We start from the raw sequence: 22,914 nt of genomic DNA on the forward strand, positions 1-22,914 counted from the left end.
AAGCAAACTTTTCCTAAGAGTTACTTTGGCAAGCCGTTTCAAACTCCCAAAACAAACACAAAGTCAACTTTGTTTTGGCCTGATTTTGTTCAAAATGACGTCACATCAGTTCGTTCTTCGATTTCGTTTGAAGTATATTGGAGCCTAAAAGGGCCTGTTTAATTTATTTAATTATTTTATCCTCATTTACAAATGAAAATGTCACAATTTCAATCTTACTGAGCAATGGTGCCAACTGTCTCTTTGCGCCACCTGGTGGTGATTTTGCGAAGGTGTTTCACATGTGACTGGCTTGTATTTCTGTGGCAGTAATGGGCATTTTGGTTGACTGCCTACCTAGGGGTGTAAAGGTAAATGTATTTGTGCATACAGTCAAGTGATGAATACAGTCAGTCACAGGTGATCCACACTCCAGTCCAGAAGGGGGTGCATGGCAATGCAACACTGTTTGCTAACTGCCACAACAGGAAAAAGAGCAGAAGAAGAAGAACAGATGATCTCTGTATAGATATGTTTATGTGTAATCTCACAACCAGTGTTTCAACCGCGGAAAGACATCAATAAATCAGCTTGAGTTTAAAATCTCACATAGCATTATATTTACCTCAGGCAAGTCATTTAGTGTCTACAGCATGTTAGTTCACTAGGGAAGTGAACTCTACAGGGCATTATTTCACTAAATATATGCACTTTATCAGCATATATATAATAATTTAATTTACTTTACCTGTTAGTAATATCTTAATGATATTAAAGGGGTGGTTCAATGCGATTTCACTTTTTTAACTTTAGTTAGTGTGTAATGTTGCTGCCTGAGCAACATTATCTGCAAAGTTACAGCGCTGAAAGTTCAATGCAAATTGAGATATTGTCTTTCAAAGTTATGGCAGTTTATTGCCTACAAAAATGACTGGTTTGGACTACAACAAGCTTCTTCCCGGGTTGGTGACATCATAAACCCTGCAAAACACGGCCCCGGGAACACGCAACAAAGTGGGCGAGGCCGTGTCATGCAGCATAATGAAAGCAGAAGAGTTGTGTGCACCGGACGCAAGTGGCGCAGCGTGTCAAAAGAGCCCATTGTAATCTTTGATATTTTCTACACTGGATGCGATGCTGAAGATAGCTTCCAGAATCTACACGAGTTCAATGCTGGATTTGCACAAAAAAAAAAGATGGAGCATTTCCCACTTTAAAAGCAGAAGCTGCTGTTTATTGGCTTCAAACTGTTGCTATTTTTTTGTTGCATCAAGGACATAAACAAAGAGCAACTCGTTTTTGCTTCGCTAGCCAGTTAGCTGTATTATAGTGCATACTTCTCCAACAAACACCAACAAACTTCTATGTTCATAGACAAAGAGTTGTTCATGCCGTAAATTAAACACTACCTTTACAAAAATGTGACTACTCAGTGTATTTGGCTACAGTAAAGCTTTAATCAGGATAAAACTGTATATTGAAAGCTAACAACAATAAGTGACAGTATCTAAACACTTTGACACAAATACTAAATGAAATACCATTCTTAAACGTCCTTTAAAAGCCGCGATTGCTGTTCATCTGGGTCAGATTCGGGCTCAATTTGATATAGCAATATAATCAAATTGAGCATAAAATATAACCGAAGCCCACGTAACCGGTAACAAATGGTAAGGGGCGTGGCGTTTCCGGATGCTTCAGCGAATCACGATGACTCTGGATTACACTTGGGCCCGCTAACCAATCTGAGCACATTGCGCATTTCGGAGGGAGGGGCTTCATAGAAGCAGGAAGTCAAACGAGCCGTTCATATGACAGTGGAAACAGGTGTAGAATAAAGCTAAAATATATGAAAAATACAGCGTTTTCAAAAAAATGAAGCATTAAGACATGTTAAACTGTGCCCCAAAAACACAATCAAGCCTAGAAAAAAACATTGAACCACCCCTTTAATGACAGTAACTGTAAACAATAATATTTCAAATATGAATTGGAGTAGAAAAATAATGTGCATTATGTGCAGTTTACATGCGTTTTTATTATTATTTGGCAACTGAATTTAATAGTTTGGGCTCTATTGTTAATTGTAACCTTTAATATTACAGTAATGTGTAAGTCAGGTCTCCCTTTATATAGTTCACAGCATTAGCTGAGATTTTTTTTTTTTTTTTTATCCTTAAGAAAATGTTCATTATAATTTAATTTAATTAAAGAGAGAGACACTATTTGTTCAATAAACCACTGTTTAATATAAAAGAAGAAAAAAGTAGCAATTTTATGTTTAGTTTTCTCCCTCCCGCTGTACTGAACCTGTACTGAACTGAGACTTCAGTACCGAGGTACGTACCGAACTGTTATGTTTGTGTACCGTTACACCCCTGCTACCTACTGTATGCTTAAAAGAATGTCATGCACGATCATTTTTATTTATTTTCAGGATGATTTATTTTGATACCACAAGTCAGTTTTGATGACATTCCACACCAAAAATAGGAATAATGAAAAATGAGTGCATGTTTCCAATTTATGTAGGGAGGGAATACAAAAGCCCCAAAATAAATTGGATAAATATAGTAGAAAGATAGAGTAGCCTAAGACGCTTTCTCTTCCCGACTCCATATTAATCTCCTTACTTTTTTTTGCTAAAGTTAGCTTCACTGGAGCAGCACCAAGTTAACAATCTCATGCACTTGAGGGTCTTTAGGGGCGTTTTCATGTAAAGAGACGAGACATCTAGCATACAAACACTTCAGTCACATTAATGTTAACTAATTAGTTCATGAAATTTACCATATCCTAACTGTGTGAATTTACTCAGATTTGTCATTGTCCTTTACCAGAATAAAAATATTTTTTACTTCTCATAGGGGGTACTGGATTCAACTCCAGCCACATCCACCACCCAACCAAGAGAACCGAACTACAAGTGTGAACACACAATTATGATGCAAGGTGATTTTGGTTGAAATAAAATTGACTTTTTGGGCCATTTCATATTTCTTTTCTTTCAGGCACTTCTTTTTAGCACTAGTGCAATGAAATAAAGCACAAATTATGCATGTTATGCATGTTGTTGTTCTCATTGTGAACCAGGGAGGGAGTCCCAAAATTTTTGTCAGTCAAACCCCTGTTAATATTTAATATTTCAATAATTAAATGACATTCACATGGTAACAGTTCTCTGAAATCAGTTAATGATATGCAGGTAAACAAAAAATTAAGTGTTTTAGTTTAATTGTTTTTATTTTAAAATTTGACATTTTTATGATTTAATTAATCATTAGCTTTTCAACTCACTAATCACCAAGTGTTTTGCGATGCCTAGGGAAACCCTTGTTGTCGGCAAAGGTTGCGCTTTAACATGCGTTTGTGAAGACAACATGCGTTAACAATCTTCCTGTACTTGTAATGAGAAGTGCTTCATTTCAACAAAAGATACATTTTAAGGGCTCCCTGCCGGATTTACATCCAAATAAGGTTTTATGGTTCAACATTTTAAAATGAAGAAATTAAATGGATCCCAAAAATGAAAATTATCCCATGATTTACTCACCCTCAAGCCATCCTAGGTGTATATGACTTACACAATAATATATTAAATAATAGTCTGGCTCTTTGCAGCTTTGTAATGGGATTTAATGGTGTTTGAGTTTTTGAAGCTCCAAAAAAGCCCATCCATCATAAAAGTAACATATACAATTTCAGGGGGTTAATAAAGGCCTTCTGAAGCGAAGTGATGCATTTCTATAAGAAAAATATCCATATTTAATACTTTATAAACTATAACCACTGGCTTCTATTAACAGCTGTACACGAGTCTAGTTCCAGCGGAAGTGTGACCTCTGACCCGACGCATGGCATAGGATGTAGGAGTAGTGTAAGCTTCTTCTCGCAGTTCAAACTAATAGGGTTAGGCAACAAACTCAAGCTCCTATTCTCTTATATTGCAATCCTCCAATATTTCTCTTTAAAGATTCTTATTTTAGACTTCTAATTTGTGACCGATGTTTTATTTTGATCTATCGTCTCTGCACTTCCAAGTTTATCAATAAGCCGCTTCGGGTCACAGATCACTCTTCCACCGTAACTAGACTCGCAAACGGGACTCCGAATTGCAAAGACCACCTCTGTACTCTGGACATATATATATATATATATATATATATATATATATATATATATATATATATATATATATATATATATATATATATATATATATGAACACCTGTTTTTTCTGATCCAGTCAGTTCCTGATGGACAACCTGATCACAATCACATTCGTTCATTTCTGAATATTCTATTTAAATCAGAAATACACATTTTACAAGTTAAACGTGAACACTGTCATGTTGAAATAATAAGTTAATCTTGCAGTGTCTTCTACAACATTGTGTTAATCATGTCAGTGAGAAATGCTGCATGAACGAACCACAGCTCAGGTGGAAATGGTGATATTTGTTTTTATAGTTCATAAGAACAGCATTTATTTGAAATAGAAATTTTTGCAACATTAAATATGCATTTACTGTCACTTTTAATCAATTTCATGCATCCTTGCTGACTAAAAGTATTAATTTCTTTATTTTGAATGGTAGTCTATTGGATCAGTGGTTCTTGGTTCTGGCACACTAACAGACTGCCTTTGCTATTGGGTTTCTGACAGTAGGACACAGAGCTTCTTCGGTGAGTGTGTGTCTTTATTAGAGCAGTGGGCTGAAGAACATGTCTGACAGTTTTTTTGTTTGTTTGTTTTTTTTTTTTAAAGAATGCTTTATAATTTTCTGTTACATACAGAGGCCATAAAGAGTGTGTTTGCTGCATGAGATATATTCTGTTGCGTCCCTCATTATTAGGTTCATTATTTATGAGCCCTGCAGACCTTTGTTCACTGTGTTCACCAAACACAACAAGAGTCTCTGTGGCTTTGTAACAGGGAGGTGTCGCCTTTCAACATCATTCAACAATCTCTGCCCTGTCAGACTCTCTCCGGCACTGAGGGAAGGTTTGGGGCCAAACCAGGTAGGGCTCATGATAAAAAATTGAGATTGTGATTAAAAAAATAAATAAATAAAATCCAGGTTTGCTGTGCTTGTTTGTAGGGCTCCAGAATTTGTGAGTACATAACAACGTGACTATAAAATAGTAGTAGTAATATTATTATTATTATTATTATTATTAATAATAATAATTATTATTATTATTATTATTATTATTAAATAAAATATAAAAAATACTAAAAGTAAAATTTTATTTCTTTTGTAATATTTAAATAAAAATAAGTATTTAAGAAATAATATAAAATAATATTTATATTGAACAACTATACTATTATAATACTAATATTTATGGCTGTTTTAATTTCCTGATGGACGATTTGATCAAAATTGAGTATCAATATGGATATAAAATAATGATGACAATAATAATAATAATAATAATAATAATAATAATTAAAATAAAATATAAAAATGGCTAAATAAAACCAAAATAACAAAATAAGAAATATTACTATTGTATTATTACATTCAAGTATTTATGAAATACAATGTAAACAATACCTTTATTTTACATATACAATTGTAAAACTACAATACTAATATTTCTGTCTGTTTTAATTTCATTTCTTCATGCATCATTTGGCCAGACTTTTGTGAGCATATATCAATTTGGATATAAAATAATATAATTGTTATATAATAATAAGTGCTATATAAATGTAACATAATTATAATAAAATACTAAAAACAAAATAAAAATATTTCTATTATAATATTTCACTGTAAAATAAAAATAGAATATTTAACAAAAACAGTATAATAATAATAATTTTATTTAACATATATTTTACTGTGAAAGTACAATACAAGCATTAATGGTTGTCTTAATTTCTTCATTTTATTAATGTTAAATCATCAAATTTTATCTTGATACCCTTATGTACCTTCACAAATGCACAAATTTTGGTTTTTATTTTAAATAATTGTGCATTCCTACAACCAGGCAGCACTACATTACTAAATGATGGGTAATCAGAAGAAATATTGACATGATTGGACAGTGACATAACTAGCTGGTCAGACCGGAAACTTGTGTGGGAATGTGTCGTGGCTTGAAAGAAATGACACATGGGAACCAGTTTGGCTGCCCCGTCACCTTGAAGGTGGCGTTTCAGGAAGTTTGACATGTATCCACTTACATCGGTTGTTGCTGTATGTGACAACGTGTCAGATGCTGTTTTTAACCTCAGCGTGATGATGAGGGTCTCTGGTGCTTCGCCCTCACAGGCGTTCGGTTTCAATACGCTGTTTCCAGTGAGAAGCATGCAATGATTTCTCAATAGGACTGAGACTAGATAGCTGCTCTGATTTAAACACCGGTGTTGGACCATATCAAAGCTTATGGGTGACTTCATCCCATAGTCCAGAGCTGTTGTTGCCTGGCAACAGCAGGATTATTGCTAAAGGTAAATGGAGATTGTGGTGTGTCTGGTCACGTTTGGTTTGTGTGCCATGCTTTCTCTGTCCCAGATATTTTGAGGTGGTCTACTTTGTTGGGCACTGAAAGAAGGTTCCAGGTGCTTGTGTGTGTGTGTGTGTGTGTGTGTGTGTGTGTGTGTGTGTGTGTGTGTGTGTGTGTGTGTGTGTGTGTGTGTGTGTGTGTGTGTGTGTGTGTGTGTGTGTGTGTGTGTGTGTGTGTGTGTGTGTGTGTGTGTGTGTGTGTGTGTGCTTTTGTTTATATTACATTGTGGGGACCAAATGTCCCCATGATGTAATATAAACCTGAGTTCACCTACATTGTGGGGACCAGCCAGCGGTCCCCACAATGTAAATGGGTTTATAAATCATATAGAATGAGTTTTTGTGAAAAAGTAAAAGTTTGCACAGTTTCCTGTGAGGGTTAGGTTTAGGGGTAGGGGCAGGGTAGGGGGATAGAATGTACAGTTTGTTCAGTGTAAAATGCATTGAAGTCTATGGAAAGTCCCCACAATTCACAAAAACAAACATGTGTGTGTGTGTGTGTGTGTGTGTGTGTGTGTGTGTGTGTGTGTGTGTGTGTGTGTGTGTGTGTGTGTGTGTGTGTGTGTGAGAGAGAGATATAACAGGTGGCAGTGAACAGATGCAGTTGTTGAATTTGTTTAATGATCGACATTAGCTGTGCTTAATATTTAAATATTTATAAATATTCTAATATTCTCTATATATTCTAAATATTTAATATTTATGATTAATCATTTTATTATACAAATAGTATTTATATATTATGTATTTTATACACACACATATATATATATATATATATATATATATATATATATATATATATATATATATATATATATATATATATATATAATAATAGATTATATTATTAATGCATTAGTTAATTTAAATCATTATTATATTTAAATTAATAAAATAATAATTTAATTATTAATTATAAACACGCATATATCACGCATAATATATATATATATTATTATTTATACATGTACTAATTGTGTGTGTGTGTGTGTGTGTGTATATGTATATATGTATATATATATATATATATATATATATATATATATATATATATATATATATATATATATATATATATATATATATATAACTCCGATATCTAAGAAGAAATTTATTTTCACATATGTATAAATTTCGAAGACATAACTTTACCGTTCTATGACAGAATCAGTGGGGCAGGCTAGTAAACCGAACGCGACGTGTGAGCGCGTCTCGGACGCGCTGACGTCACTAGCTGCCGCATTGACGCGCTGGAGTGACGCATTCACGCTTGCTGTTCTCAAACGCAGCGCTGCTGATCATGGCCGCTGCTGTCGCTTCTGCTGCTTGAGTGCGTCTGTGAGCCAAAGATCGCAATGATCGGTGTGGAGGAGGACTCCGCCGACCCGTATCTACCGTATGACGGCGGAGGGGACACGATCCCCCTGCAGGAGCTGAGCGGCAGAGGTAACGTTACGTCATTATTCACCCCATCTGATTCACCGCGGACCGAGACAGTCATCGCCTATAATTGATTATGTACCGCGATCAGCGTATGTGCGTGCGCACCGGCGCACACATCGTGTGTGTTGTCAGTGTCAGTAATCCATTGGGTGCGTTTGCTGACAGGAGACAGTTTTTCCACACACACTGATGTGTTTGTGTTATTGTATCAGTGGGAGTGTTACATTGCACTGTACTCATAATAAACGTGTTGCATTTGCAACAAGCAATAACACGCATGATGCGACAGTACACTCACACACTAATGCGAAAGCATGCAGTCAGTTATTTATATGTGCGTTATCAGAATTAAAGTGTGTGATTTCTTGTTTCCTTATGACATATTTGTATTTTGTGCATGTTTATGTGTGGGTTGTTACACCTGTTTTACCAGACTATAGGCCCAAAATCAGACAAATCATTTTTTTTTAGTTTAGATCTTCTGATGTCATCCGGTTTGTGTGTTTGGTTTATGGCTTTGCAAATATCGTAAACACCGCATGGACACCGCAGAGTGTGTGTTTTGCATCCCTATCTTGATAGCTCTCAAGGTGTGTGTTGTCTGTTTTTGTTGTTGAGGATGTTGTGTCCTGGATTATGCTGAGTTTAGGGTTATTACAGTGAACTAAAACCATAATAAAACATTTTCATTGCATATTTTACTTACTTGTATTTTATGTCAGGTAGTTGCCAAGGCAATACAAAAACAAATTAAAAATATTATAAAATCTGTAATACTATCTCAGTAATACTGTAATACTATCACTATATTACTAAAGTAACACTGTTGTTGAATTTGTGTTATTAATAATTTATAATAATTCCAACAGGAGGGACTTGTTGCTCTCTTCTGTGTGAGCACCATAATGCATTAATGCAGGATAAAAGCCACATGACTTGAAGAATAATCCATCACGATTCTCTGTGACCCTCCTTATAATGTTCTTCGTATAGCTGTGAAATGAATTATTTGCATTCAAATGTTTCCAGTAAGCATGCTCGTATTTTCAGCTAGTGTGACGTATGCCAGAGTTCAGTGTTTTCGGTGTTTTGCAGTCACAGGGAGTGATTTTTCTCTTTCTCATTGCTGCTGACATCATAGGCAGTGGGAGAGCTGCATTCACGCTAATGTACAGCTCTGTTTTGACACATCAGTTGTTTGTCCTGTCTGTCTAATTCCTTGAGACATAACTTGACTGTTTACATTTATTTCGTGTCATAAAAGCATTTTGAGATGCAACTGTATTGTATCGCTTACGGAGTCAATGCGAGTCAGTGCTCTTCCAGAGAGCATTTGAAAGCAGCCGTCTGTCAGTAAGTGAGTTTCGTGCAGCTCTTGATTATATAGATCTGCTGCATTCCAAACGGCATAAATGATGTCTTCGTAGAGCATCTTGGGGGGGGAAGTGCTTAAATACCGGCGGGCGAGGGTGAGGCACACACAGTGTCATTGTTCATCTTCAATTAAAATGAAACTTAGAGTTGATTAATCACGATTAATCACGACGATCTGAGAATCTTTTTTTTTTTCTTCTTCTTTTTCCACCCCTACTGACTGAGCAGATCCTTTTCCAGTCAGTTATTCTTTGTAGGCCAGTCATTGCAAAAATAAAATATTTGTGCTTCTGCATTGCCTGTTATCGAGCCTGGATGAGGAGCAGTGTGACTCGTAATAAAACGTCTTTAAATATGCCATCCGGCCACAGACATCAACCATGTTACGTCAGGGATGATAATCCGTTAGCAAACGCCGCAGGACAGTGTCAGACAAGTCGCAGCACAAACAAACACGTCTCTGTGATATTTAGCGAGTGCAGGCCAACATGAACAGAACACGACACACACACTTCTCACCTCAGGGGTTTAGATAGCACATCCATGTAAAATGGTGGCATCAGTTCGCTTTGGCTGACATTCTCATTGTCATATTAAATCGAAATTAAACCGTGAAGTAGTTTTTAAAGGGCTAAAGGTCTGTATTACTTAATGGCTAAGGCTGTGACTGCACTCATTCTTTTTTGTCTTGATTAGTTCACCCAAAAATGAAAATTCTGTCATTTATTACTCGCCCTCATGCCGTTCCACACCGGTAAGACCTTCGTTCATCTTCGGAACACACATCTAGTGAAGGGCGATTTCAAAACACTGCTTCATGAAGCATTGAAGATTTACGAATCTTTTGTTTCGAATCAGTGGTTCGGAGCGTGTATCAAACTGCCAAAGTCACGTGATTTCAGTAAACAAGGCTTCGTTATGTCATAATTGTTTGGAAATTTCAATGGTATTCTCATCACTTCATAAAATTAAGGTTGAACCACTGTAGTCACATGAACTGTTTTAAATGTGTCTTTAGTAGCTTTCTATGCATCTGAAAGTGTTAAAGGTGCCATAGAATTAAAAATTGAATTTACCTTGGCATAGTTGAATAACAAGAGTTCAGTGAGTCTCAAACACCATTATTTCCGAGATGGTCCTCACTGCAGAACACAAGATCCAGGGGGTGGGGATCTAGATCCAACTCCTCCCACTTTACATATCCCTAAACCTACCTGTCTCCGCCCCCGACCTGAAAATGATGCTCTCGTAAATCATGCAAAAAAGAAGGGTCAGGGTTGTGGCGGTTGCGATGGGTCGAGTATTGGTAAACATAATGACCGCGCTCCCCGCTGTCAACGTTTTTTGTGCCTCTGATTCATGTCGTCATGTCACTCCGCAAGTAGTCCAATCATTTGTCAAAGTGTCAAATCATTTGAAGTTCAAAGTGTACGCGCACCGTTATGAATGTGCACACACCCAACTGCGCCCAACCATCTACTCACGTGAATAGCTTCAGTGAACACGGATGATTCATGTAAGCAAATCCAATATATTGTCTTTCATTTTTATATGTAGGTCTAGTAAAATTTAACCAATCTATTAATCATTTTTGTCAAGATTCCATAGCATTAATGTTAAACGATTCTGGGCTAATTTAGCAAAGTAATGGCAAGTCTGCCAACTCTCATGCAATTGACCCAATTCTCACGCTCTCACGTCACACCCCCGTATTCTCACGCAGACTCGTGCAGCAGTGAGGAAAAAAAATCGTGCCACATGATCTCGCAAAGCAACGCGCAGAGACCAGACAGACAGTTTACAGACTAGTGAGTTTTTGTAACAATTGGGAAATACACAATTTATTTCCATAAACTGTGTAGTCAGCCGTTCTCCCTCCCATCTGCACCGTGTGAATTGTGAACGCAGGCAGGTCAGTGAGTTACAGGGCGCTCCGTGTCTCCGTCCAGTTTAGGCTAGTAACTAATAGGCCTATGCTGTTATATAGTTTATAATGGTGTGACGAGCGAGACTAAATTGTGACGAGATTCTCGTCGAGGCGAAAAGTAGTCTCGTGATGTTGCCATGACAGACTGTTAGGATTATTGGGAAAGAATATGCCACCGCTACGTTTACATTACGCCTCCACTGTCGTTTTGCTTTGTATTTAAATAAAAAAACATTTAATTCAGTTGGATAACGGTCACCGCCGCTCCATATTCACAGAGTACGCGCGATCACGAAAGTGAAAGTAAATGCGAGCGCGCATCCAAACGCGATTTCAATACCTGTTTTGCTTTGTATTTAAATAAAAAACATTTAATTCAGTTGGATAACGGTCGCCACTCCATATTCAGAGTATGCGCGATCACGAAAGTGAAAGTAAACGCGAGCGCGCATCCAAACGCGATTTCAATACCCGTATTTGAAAGTGGCTCCCTGATGAATACAGATATCTCTCAATATGAAAGCTATCTTAGGCTGGGCAGTGTAGTTGTAACCATCTCTTAGCTCTGTATCAAAGAAAAATTTGGTCTTATTTGCACTTTGAATATTTATTATAAAGTGTTACCATAAAAATGAATAAAAGTTTTCTCTTAATATTATTAAGCACAAACAATAAGGTTTAATTTGTTAACATTAATTAATGCACTGTGAACTATCATGAACTAACAATGAATGACTATTTTTATTAACTAACATTAACATGTTAGATTAATAAATACTGTAGCAAAGATATTGCTCATTGTTAGTTGATGTTGGTAATACATTAATGTTAATAAATGAGACCTTATTGTAAAGTGTTAACATTTTTATTTATACTGTTTTTATTTCTATGATCAGTTTGTGGAAAGGAGTTCAGTAAGGAGGTCATAAGTTGTAGAAGCTCATAAATCATGTACAGTAAGGTCTGAAGAGACTGAAATCATACAGAAGAGAAGTCAGTTGAGTTAGTGGCAAAACCTTTTACAGTGCTTGAGTATTGTCTTTTACTGCATATGATAATTCATACTCAGAAAGTAGAACTGAATGACATTCATTACAAGATGATTAGTTAAAACATTTCAAACACACCTGCAGACTATTTTTTCTAGTTGTGTTATTTCGCCATCTCGTCTCGTCACACCCCTAATAGTTTATATAGAGTTAAGTTAACATTAGCAGAGTTGTGTTTTGCAGCATTGATAGCAGTTATTTTACATAACTTTATCATAAAAAAGTACAAAAGCAAGCCACGCCCCTCCATAAGCCCCTCCCCATAACAAAGCCCCACCCCCATGGTAAGTGCACCGTATAGTTTCCTGACATGATACATGATAACATGATATTTTTAGTGATATTTAGGACCCGAGCACCAATGGTGTGAGGACCCTATTGTAATTGCTCAGCCAATTATTCTTCTTCTCCAAAATGAATCGCATTTTTGAGGGCCTAAATGTTCTCAAAAACTCATGAAACTTTGCACACGCATCAGAAGTGGTGAAAATTTACATCTGATATGGTTTCAGAATTAGGTGTGGCAAAATGGCTCGATAGCGCCACCTACAAAATTTCAATTAAGCGCCCTTCGTGCTACGTTTCACGTACAGTTATGAAATTCAGTAGACAGATGTAACAGCCCAATACCTACAAAAAAGCCCTTGGGTGCAAAGTTTGTAAACCCAACAGGAAGTGAGATATTTAGAATTTTCTCTACAAAATTTTGGCAGTTTTTGCCATTTCCACATGTTGTACTTTAACTCCCTGAGGTCTGAAAACGCGTCGACGCGTTTTGTAGGATTTTTTTTAACATTGCAGCAAAACAGACTTAAATTACTCCGTCATTTCTTGTCATAGAGACATAAGTAATATATCAATTGAAACTATAGAATGTCTTCTTTTATTTGTATACACAGAGTAAAAATGATGCATGATCTCTTCTCTCCCTCTGAAGGAAGGAAGAAAGAATCTGATAGTTCTCAGAAAATGAACTGTAACTTATGAATACTAATGACAAAAAAAATGACACTTACGTCTAAAGAAACGTTAAAATGTCAGGTTTTAAATCGTGCAAGTCAAATCAAAAACAAACATTTTGTGTTTATGTAATCTGTATGAAAAAGGAGCCATGTCAGAAGTCTGTGATTCAGCTCATTACCCACTAATGCGGCCACGCCCACGTGGCCAGCGCTATTCAGAGGCAAATTCAGAGGCAATACATGCATACATCGTCTCAATCGTGTATTTATTGTCTTGAATAGTGTTTATTTAGATGATAAAGCCATGGTAGGCGATCTCTAGAAGACATGCCATTAGTTCCTAGTTCCTTTTCTTCTTTATATGAATTTGTGGCCTAAAGGTGTACAGAGCGCCATCCGGCTGCAAGTATGAATTAAAAACCCCATTCCTGAAATGTCCTCTTCTTCATTAGAATAATTTGTGGACTAAATGTGCACAGAGAGCGCCCTCCGGCTGCAAGTATGAATTAAAAACACAGTATCCAGCACTCATATTGATGACTGACAATAAATATTACTTCTCAGTATAGAAAATTGACATAAATATATAAGAATCCATCAATATTTCTCCAAATGTGCATGCCTTTAAACTAAAAGCCTATATGAAATGCCATAGAGGTAACATAATTGTTCAGACACTTTGCATCACTGAAATACATTATATTTTAAAGAATATAATAGAATACCATTATTTTAAATTGAGCTGAGACATGATTACAGACGGGTTTTTTCACAGCCTACCTGGCTGAAAGGCCTCATTAATATGCAAGTCATTTCAGGTCATTATTATGTGATTCTTTTGTCTTCTCAGGTGTAAATGGCCCATTATTTATGCAGATTCATGCCTCCTCGCATACTGTGTTTCTTGACAAAAAGTGTCTTACAAAATTTAAATCTCTCTATTGTTTTATATGAAGGAGTAGTCAGCATAATTTTTTACATAATTCTTAAGCAAAAACTTTAGTCTACAACCTCCAATAACCAGAAGTCTTGTGAACACAGATTTAATATACTTTTTTTGGCCTTATTTCAGTGATTAAGTTTTTTGTTTTTTCAATAACCACACAAAAACATTATTCCTTCAAAAACACAAACATGTACATACATGTTCCTCACATATTATTGTAGCCTAGTTTGTGCTGAATACAGTGTAATGACACTTTTTTCATTAATATGTTTATGAACAACTGAAAAAAGCACAAATGTCAGGGCATATCAAAACTTCTCTAAGCCCCAAATCAGCCTCAGACTCCAGAGGGTTAACGAACTCCTCCTAGAGCTTTAATCAGATCAACATCATATTTGGTCAGTCTAATCTAAAGGCCTTTGAGACGTTAAATTGTGGAGATCTAGAGTTTTCGCTAAAGGGCGTGTCCGTGGCGGCCTGGCAAAGTTCGATGTTTCACCATGAAACAGGAAGTTGTTGTAACTCTCGATGTTGGATCTGCCCCAAACTTCGCAAGTTTTATTAGAGTCCTGACCTGAAGATATCTATATGCCAATGTTCAGTTGCTGTCGTAGCACCACCTGCCAGCAACAGGAAATTACATATTTTACACTGTGATTAACTCCTCAAAGACATTTAATAATAACAACATCATATATGGTCAGTCTAATCTTAAGGCCTTAGCGACATTTAATTGCAAAGATCTTGAGTTTTCGTTGAAGGGCGTGTCCGTGGCAGCCTGACAAATTCTGATGTTTCGCCGTGAATGATGAAGCTGTTGTAACTCAAGCATACAATGTCCGATCTGCTCCAAACATGTGTGATGAGATTCCTGGCCTAAAGACATCTATATGCCAATATTCAGTTAGTCATAGCGCCACCTGCTGGCAACAGGAAATGTTATGCTTTACACTTTAGTTCACTCTCAGAAAAACATTTTAATATGCCATGATGTACCAAACATACTAGAAATATGTTAAATCATGAAACACTTGGCTAAGTGCTAATGTATGCATTATTGGCCAGGACCTGCGTCAGCATCACATGCATGCTCACGTGTGCAACTTTGGCCAATACTGAGTCGGCATTCGGACGTAAACACGGAAGCCTTCACTGTACTTCACTGACAGGGAAGAGAAGAGATTGTTGAATAAAGCCATTATTTTTGTTTTGTTTTTGTGCACAAAAAATATTCTCGTTGCTTCATAACATTAAGCAGTGCTTCCCACACATAGACTTTACTTGGGCGGGCCGCCCACGTATAATAACGGCCGCCCAAGTATATTTGGAGACACATTTTTGCTTTTATTATTTTTATCCTCTTATACTTTTATATCCACGCAAGATAATGAAACCATCCGCGATCACTAGTCGTTTCCTACCTACTCGTTATGTGTGCTACAGAACTGTTTACTCCCGCTTACATTCAAACGGGCGCTGCATTTTGCAAAGTCAGAAGGGGGCGCTGAGACTGCTTCGAAGTGATTCTCAATCAATGAAAAGTGCAGATTTATGCCAAGCGATTGCTAATGAACTCAAGCAGATGAATTATTACAATGTCTACTATATGGCCTTTGTATAAAATGTTTTAGACGATTGTAAGAATCTGAAGGATCAGTTTGCAATAGTACAGACATTTCAAAATAAGAGTACCTGTATATTTCTGGCTTGTTTATAATTAAAAGTCACACGCTAAGTTTTTTTCTTTTTCTTTTGGGCATTATTGGTATTTTGGTTACAATATAAATTGTATTCAATCTGATTTCCATTTAATTCATAGTAAATTATTGTAGTCTCCCCCACAGACAGAAAAGACTAAGAACATTATTTGACACATATTATATGATAAATTATTCATTTTATAAATTTTACTAGTAAAATCTATGTCCCATTCACTGAGAGAGACACTATATGACAGCAAGGAGAACATAGGAAAATGTGAACCATTTTAAATGCTGTAATCTTGCATAATTTACAATGCATAATCATGCATACTGTTAGTATGTAATTAAATGTAATATATTTAATTAAAATTAATTTCAATAAAAATACTGTTAAAAATCACACATTGTTTGTTTGTCACATGTAGTAGACCATTTTTGTGCCGTGGGTAATAGGAGGATTTTTTGCCCGGCTGACACAAGTATATTTCAAACCTGTGGGAAGCACTGTTAAGGTTGAACCACTGCAGTCACGTCGACTGTTTTAACATTGTCTTTAGTACCTTTCTGGACCTTGAAAGTTCTGTTAAATTTCTGTCTACGGACGAGTCATATACCTCTCGGATTTTATCAAAAATATCTTAATTTGTGTTCTGAAGATGAACGGAGGTTTTACGGGTGTGGAACGACATGAGGGTGAGTAATTATTGACAGAATATTAATTTTTGGGTGTACTAACCCTGTAAAATCAATTATATTGATTTATTATTTTGATATTAATGAAGCATTAAAATAAAATAGCTATTATCTATTGGTTATTAAAAATAGTAATAATAGATTGTGTTTTAAATTTAAGTTTATTTGTCTTACTGCACTGGTAGATTTTTTTTCACTTATTTTTAACCTGTTTGTGCTTAAAACATAAAGATCTGCCAGTGAACTGAGACAAAATACACGCATATTAAAGTTTTTGCCTGTGTTTCAATGTGCATACTATCCATCCTAAATAGTATGTGACATTGGTAATATTTAATACTATTTAGGGCGAATAGGGTGGATAGTATGCACATTGGGATGCAGGGATATTCTCTAAAAGTCTTATGCAGTGTTGTTTCTCGAGTAAATGTATCTAGTTTTGAGAATTTTTAGAAATGTTTCCTGGAAAACAGGGGAAAAAGACAATTTTCAAATTTTTTAAAGAACAACTGGTTACTTTTGCATTGTTTTTTTTTTTTTCTTTCTTCCAAGATAACAGTATTTTGGTGCATTTCTGCATGTATAATGTTTTAGCTAATTTATGATTAAAGCTGCAAATAAAAGAACATATTTTTTTGCTCTCGTAAACATTGCAACAAATGCCACTGTTGTAGGAGGAATGAATTCCAGTGTTTCTGTTCAAAAGACATTCCTTTATTTCCGCTTCTATTTTTGCTGACCAGATGATCTGCACAGGAAGCAAATGGACTTTGATGTGTAGTTTTGTGAATGCTTGAACCGCAGCTATAAAGACCAATTCAATCAGATTGCTGGTTTGGCTTGTGAAGGAGTGAGATGACCTGCACAGCCTCTTCCTCTCACACAAGCAGCACACGCTCTTATCAGTGAAATGTCTTCTGTTCTGGTCTTGAATCAGCCCGAGGGTCTCTCTGCTCTTTCAGCGTGTGGGTTTTATGTGCGCGTGAGTCAGCAGGGATGATTTAATTCGCTGTAGTCGTGTCGGTTCGCTGGAGGGGGACGTGTGCTTCAGATGAAATGAGCTTCAGTCTGGTTAAATCTCTGCAGTTTGCTTGAACGCATTAATCTTGTTCCTGTGAAGAACATTGGGGTGGTTTTAATACAGGGTTTGTATGGGTGCTGCAAATCCTGGAAAATGCTTGAATTTGAATGTGTGTTTTCAAGGTTAGAAAAGTGCTTGGATTTTTGATAAAATTCTTTAAACTGCATCAGTTTGTAATTGCATTGCTTTCATAATAATTTGCTATGTTACAGAAAAGTTCACTCTTTAGATAAAATAAGCAAGATTTGCCTTTTGCTTAAAACGAAATCAACTCTGCTCGAGTCTCCGTGTGTGGCTGTAGTTCATTTCCATTTTTTTTTTTTTTTTTTTTTTTTTTTTTTTTTTGATGTGCGCCCTCTGATGGAACAGAGTGGGAGATGACAACTTGCCGGGAGGTTGCTGTTTCAGTGTGCGTTAGCTTGAGATTAAAATATACAAATTATGGTTAAAACGAGGACCAAATCCTCGAGTAGCCTCCTGTAAAATCTGCAAAAAGGATGTGCAGATTTTCACCATGCGTGACTGTGCTTTTGAGCCATGTGAAAGGTAAGCTGTAGGGAATTTTCCAATAGGCCTATTAAGTTTTAACTAGCTGGCAAATTCTTAGGCTAATTAATGGTAAATTTTTGGGAGGGATGTAAAATGTAACTGTAACTCAACTTTTTGCCAAACAGGTGACAAAGAGGGTAAATGTCACAAAATTTTACTAGTTTCTTAGTCGCAGGGGGAAAAAAATCCACAGGAAGTGGCGGAATCACGCAGTCTGTGATGGACAGATCATTAACAGCTGGACAACCAAACACTCACCTATCATTCATCGACCTAAATATGGCTTATCATCTGTAACATGTAAGTAGTGGCAACTTTACATGGCCACTCGCTTTAACATTAACCTAGAAAATGTGGGCTATTTAAGTGTTTGTGCGGAGTTTGAAAGCTGAATAGTAGTGCGCTTACTGCACGACAGCTAACATTGAGGCGCCGGTGCGATCACTTGCACTTAAAATACTCTGTAATTTTTGGTCATACAGATACGAGTAATACATCTTTGGATCTTTTATTTGTGTGCACTCACAATAACAACAAAACGTTGTGCTTGCCTCGTAGACATGAAAAATATATCTATAGAAAGCAAAATGTCTCCTTTTAAGTGAACCAATTAAAATGGAAAACAAATATTCTCAGGTTATGTAATCCGTATGAAACGCGCATAGGTGCGTGCACTACTGCGAAGATGACGAGCCAGCATCGTCAACTTCATCACTGCAGCCGAAAATGCAGAAAACTCTAGTTTATCAATTAATTATTAAAATGTTAAAGCAATCTCCTTGCTGTTTTTCCCCGATGCATTTATAATCATTACTTCTGCCGGTGCACCGTGACAAGTTTTATGCATGTTTGAGCGATGATTAGGCTATGGAGGCATTAAAGGTCTTTATTATGATTTATATGGTTTATTAATAAACTTGCGATTAATCGACTAATGCTTAAAATGAACAACTACTAGTCGACCAGAAAAATCTTTAGCCGAGGACAGCCCTAAAATCAACATTAATAATCATTACAAAATCAAGAGCAATAACTATTCAATTCTTTTCTTCTTCTTCTTCTTCTTTTTTTTAAATTTTGTAATTTATTTACCGGTTACTTTATAGGCTATACTATATTTACAAGGGCTGTGCTCAGAATATCCACACAACGATACATCGTCATGAACTCTTGACGATGCGCGTATCGATACAGCAGCTGGCGTATCGTGTGTGTCTTGCTTTTAAATCTAGCCAATCACGTGACGTCACATGACACTCTCGAACGGAGAAACATGCAATCTCCAAATCATCAATCAGTGCGTGCTAACGTTTTAGGACAGGTCGATGGTATATAAATCATGGCCGAACGTTAGCGTTTGTCAATCAAGCCAAACCGTCCATTCAGAAACCAAGAAATTTGAAGGCCGATCTCTCAGGTTGAGGCGCGAGCTGGCTTGACTGACGTTTTCGTGAGGATATAGTTTATGGACTGTTTTGATTTCGGTAATTACATCTAGAAAGTTAAAAGCAGTGATGGCATATATAATAGAGATATCTGAAAGCGAAACGAAAGTGATATTGACTCGTCCAGTGGGGAGGACGCACGAGAGGAGACCTGCGCATTTAATTAGTATGTTAATACAGTAACAAATGTGTTGCTCATGGTTGGTTCATGTTAATACATTATCTGATGTTTATTTAATGAACCTTATTGTTAAGTGTGTATTGTAAACTCATGTAGCGCATCTTTTGTAGACCACGTTAATAAAAATAAAAGTTGTTCTAGAACATATTTTTTAGTTGATATCCAAAAAAATCATTTTTACAGATGAAAAAAACAAACAAAAAAAACAGGCAGTATAGACATTATTATGATATTATAGCCGATATAATTAACTAACTTAGTTTTCTTACAAGTCAACTTACTGTTGCAAGTGAAATTAGTCATTGAGCTTTGTTGATATGCTTCAGTGTCACTATAATTGTCAATTCAGTTACTGAGGGAGTGACTTTAAAAGCAAGCTTTTAAAAGAAGCTTTTTTGTGCCATTTTTTTATATTTAATTTAAATCATAGTTTTTTTTTAATGACAAAAACAAAATAGTTTTTTCAGTTATCATGACTGTTATAACACTGGTTATTCAATAAACACATATTACTGTTACTAATCTCTGCTCAAAAGAAATTTAAATTCTAAATTGAACCATATCGTGATACGTATTGTATCGTGGCTTTAGTATCGTGATGCATTTCGTATCGTGACATTGTTGGTGATACACAGTCCTAATATTTACATATTCTATTTATATATAGGATGCCAAGTCTACTTACAGGCAGATGAAACATTTTGAACCATGAAAACTGTTCAATTTGTCACCCTTCTGTAGAATACTATAACCGGTGCTATCATGTTTTTTAATAGCAGAATAACACCTTATGTGATGAAATGCGTATATGTATGTATGTATGTATGTTGGAAAAGCTTAAAAACAGCACCTTGAAAAGTGCTTGAATTTGACTTTGGAAAAAGAACCCTGTAATAGTTAAGTGTTGTACTTTACGGATCCTCTGCCATTGAGTTCTAACAGATTTAATAAATTAATAATATTAATTAAATGATAATAATATAAGCTATCAGTATTAACACAAAAGAATATTAATAAATTATATTATTAATATTAAAAGTATTAATTTAAATTGCTATTTGCTATTATACTACATAATAGTTATAAAATAACACTACATTATTAACACTAAACAATGACTTAATAACAATATTATTCATATTATTTATTAATAAACAGCAGAATAGCCGTTTATGAAAAATACACAATAAATAATAAAATTACTTAATATTAATAATTCCTATAATATATTATTAATTTAAACAAGTATTAAACTATTAGCAGTCAATTATTAACAATATTAATACTAATAAAATAAATGAATAAAAATTAACCCTCTACCGCATAGTGTTGCCATATGGCAACATACTCTTTATGTTCATTTCCTTGCCACCGTCTCTTTAAGAGAACATTCTAGTTTTTTTTATTGGTAAGAGAAGACCGTAATTTAGCCAATGATGTGCTTTGGTTAAGTCACATGACATGCATTTTTTTTCTGTGACGCGATATCTGACAGACTGCCGTCTCTTGTCGGTAGTTGCTGAAAGCAAACTAAAACGTCAGTAACAAACAAGGACCTGCCCATGTCACATTCACAAAAAAAATGTTAACATCATCTCAGGTAAGGTATGATGACATATTCACCACTCAAAAACGTTTTTATGAAATTAGTTTTTGGTAAATCGAGAAAATGTCTGCGTTGCCATATGGCAACACTGCGCAATAATGGAATGACATTATTATAATAGGTTAGATAGCTAGCAAAGATCAGCTTCAGTCTGTTAAGCTGTAACAATAAAAACATTAATGCTAGCGATATAATGTTGATTAGTCATATGTTAAGGACTGCCATGACATTTGTATTATGGATTAAATCAACATCAGAGATCTGCCATCACAGCCATGTATACTGGACCAGACCTACCACTCTCCTACCATGGTGTCTCAAAAAGGCAGGTGCAAGTGGCTGTAAGTGTATTGTAAGTGTGAAGAGCACCAAATGTGATGTCTACATGTGTCTCACCTTTGGGAAAAAAAAAAGCTTTTTGAAGTTTCATACAGAAAAAAGGTGAAATTTAAAGAATATAAAGCATTATTCAGCAAAAGAGAATGGAAAAACACAAGATGTTGGAAAATAAGTATAAGGTATTGTTTATAATTACTGCTAAAACTTATAATAGCACTAATTGATTCAATACAAACAACATTTCTGAGGAAAAATATGAACTATATACACTTACACTTATTCTAAGTTTTTCCACTATTGTACGTTGTTGCCATATGGCAACATATCATAAAGTACCTTAAAATAATATTTTTTTCCAAAAAATTTTTTACAGCACTTTAAGTTAAGCCATTCTAAGAAAAGAAAAAGAGTCAAATATTTTTTTTTATAGATTTATCATAATGCGTGCGGTAGAGGGTTAAATAGTAAAAAAGTATTAATATTAAAAACAATAAATCAAATATTAAAAGAAGAATAGCTATTGGCTATTGATTATTAAAAATATTAACTTCATTATAATTTCAACAACTATAATTTCATGCTTTGTTTCTTGCATTTTTTTATGCCCTTATTAGTAATTGACCTGTAGCCACACACATTTTCCATCGCATACTCGTCTAGATGTTGTTCTCTGCTGAATGCGGCCTGTGTTTCTCTTCGTCACATGAGTGCGTGCATTTTTTATTTGCAAGAGTGACATTTCATGTGCTATTTCTGGGTTTACAGTATCTTACGTTTTTTTATGAGTATAATCTGGTTAGCTGTAAGCTATTTCACTCACAGTGAGTCACCGGTTAGATTTGTTTCTTGAAAAGGGAAGTGTGTACAAATGAGCGTTTCTCTAGCGTGAGACATTGTGCAGCAGCTGCGCTGTGTGTTGCTCGGCTCATGTCTGGCTGGATCTGTGTGGAAAAGCTGATTAGCTGATTATCAGCTGTTGTGTTGCAGTTACGGCCTTACTGGTCTCGGGACACAATGCACACATCCAGATGACCCAGATCAGGCATTAGGGGCAACAAAAAAGTTGAACGTGACTGTTGAACATTGAGTTAATTGAGTTTAGTGTTCAGTCAA

At 35.6% G+C, this 22,914-nt stretch overlaps 1 protein-coding gene across 15 annotated transcripts in view; it reads left to right on the forward strand.

Moving 5' to 3' along the window:
• Window positions 1-22,914, forward strand: part of clcn3 (chloride channel 3) — a 104,480-nt gene that overhangs the window by 49,531 nt on the left and 32,035 nt on the right. For 8 of the 15 annotated variants that reach the window (XR_010896362.1, XR_010896361.1, XM_067399851.1 and 5 more), the window contains exon 3: window positions 2,847-2,931. The exons of 4 other annotated variants lie outside the window; for them this stretch is intronic. Coding sequence is in view for 8 of the 11 variants with exons in the window: in XM_067399851.1 (XP_067255952.1) it covers window positions 2,847-2,931 (85 nt within the window). In the remaining 3 variants the exon portion in view is untranslated. Of the gene's footprint in view, window positions 1-2,846; window positions 2,932-6,230; window positions 6,446-7,787; window positions 7,950-22,914 lie in introns of those variants that run through there. 3 more of the 15 variants (XM_067399855.1, XM_067399859.1, XM_067399858.1) reach the window with 2 other exon arrangements.

This window comes from Chanodichthys erythropterus, chromosome 11 (assembly GCF_024489055.1).
Source record: "Chanodichthys erythropterus isolate Z2021 chromosome 11, ASM2448905v1, whole genome shotgun sequence".
NCBI lineage: Eukaryota > Metazoa > Chordata > Actinopteri > Cypriniformes > Xenocyprididae > Chanodichthys > Chanodichthys erythropterus.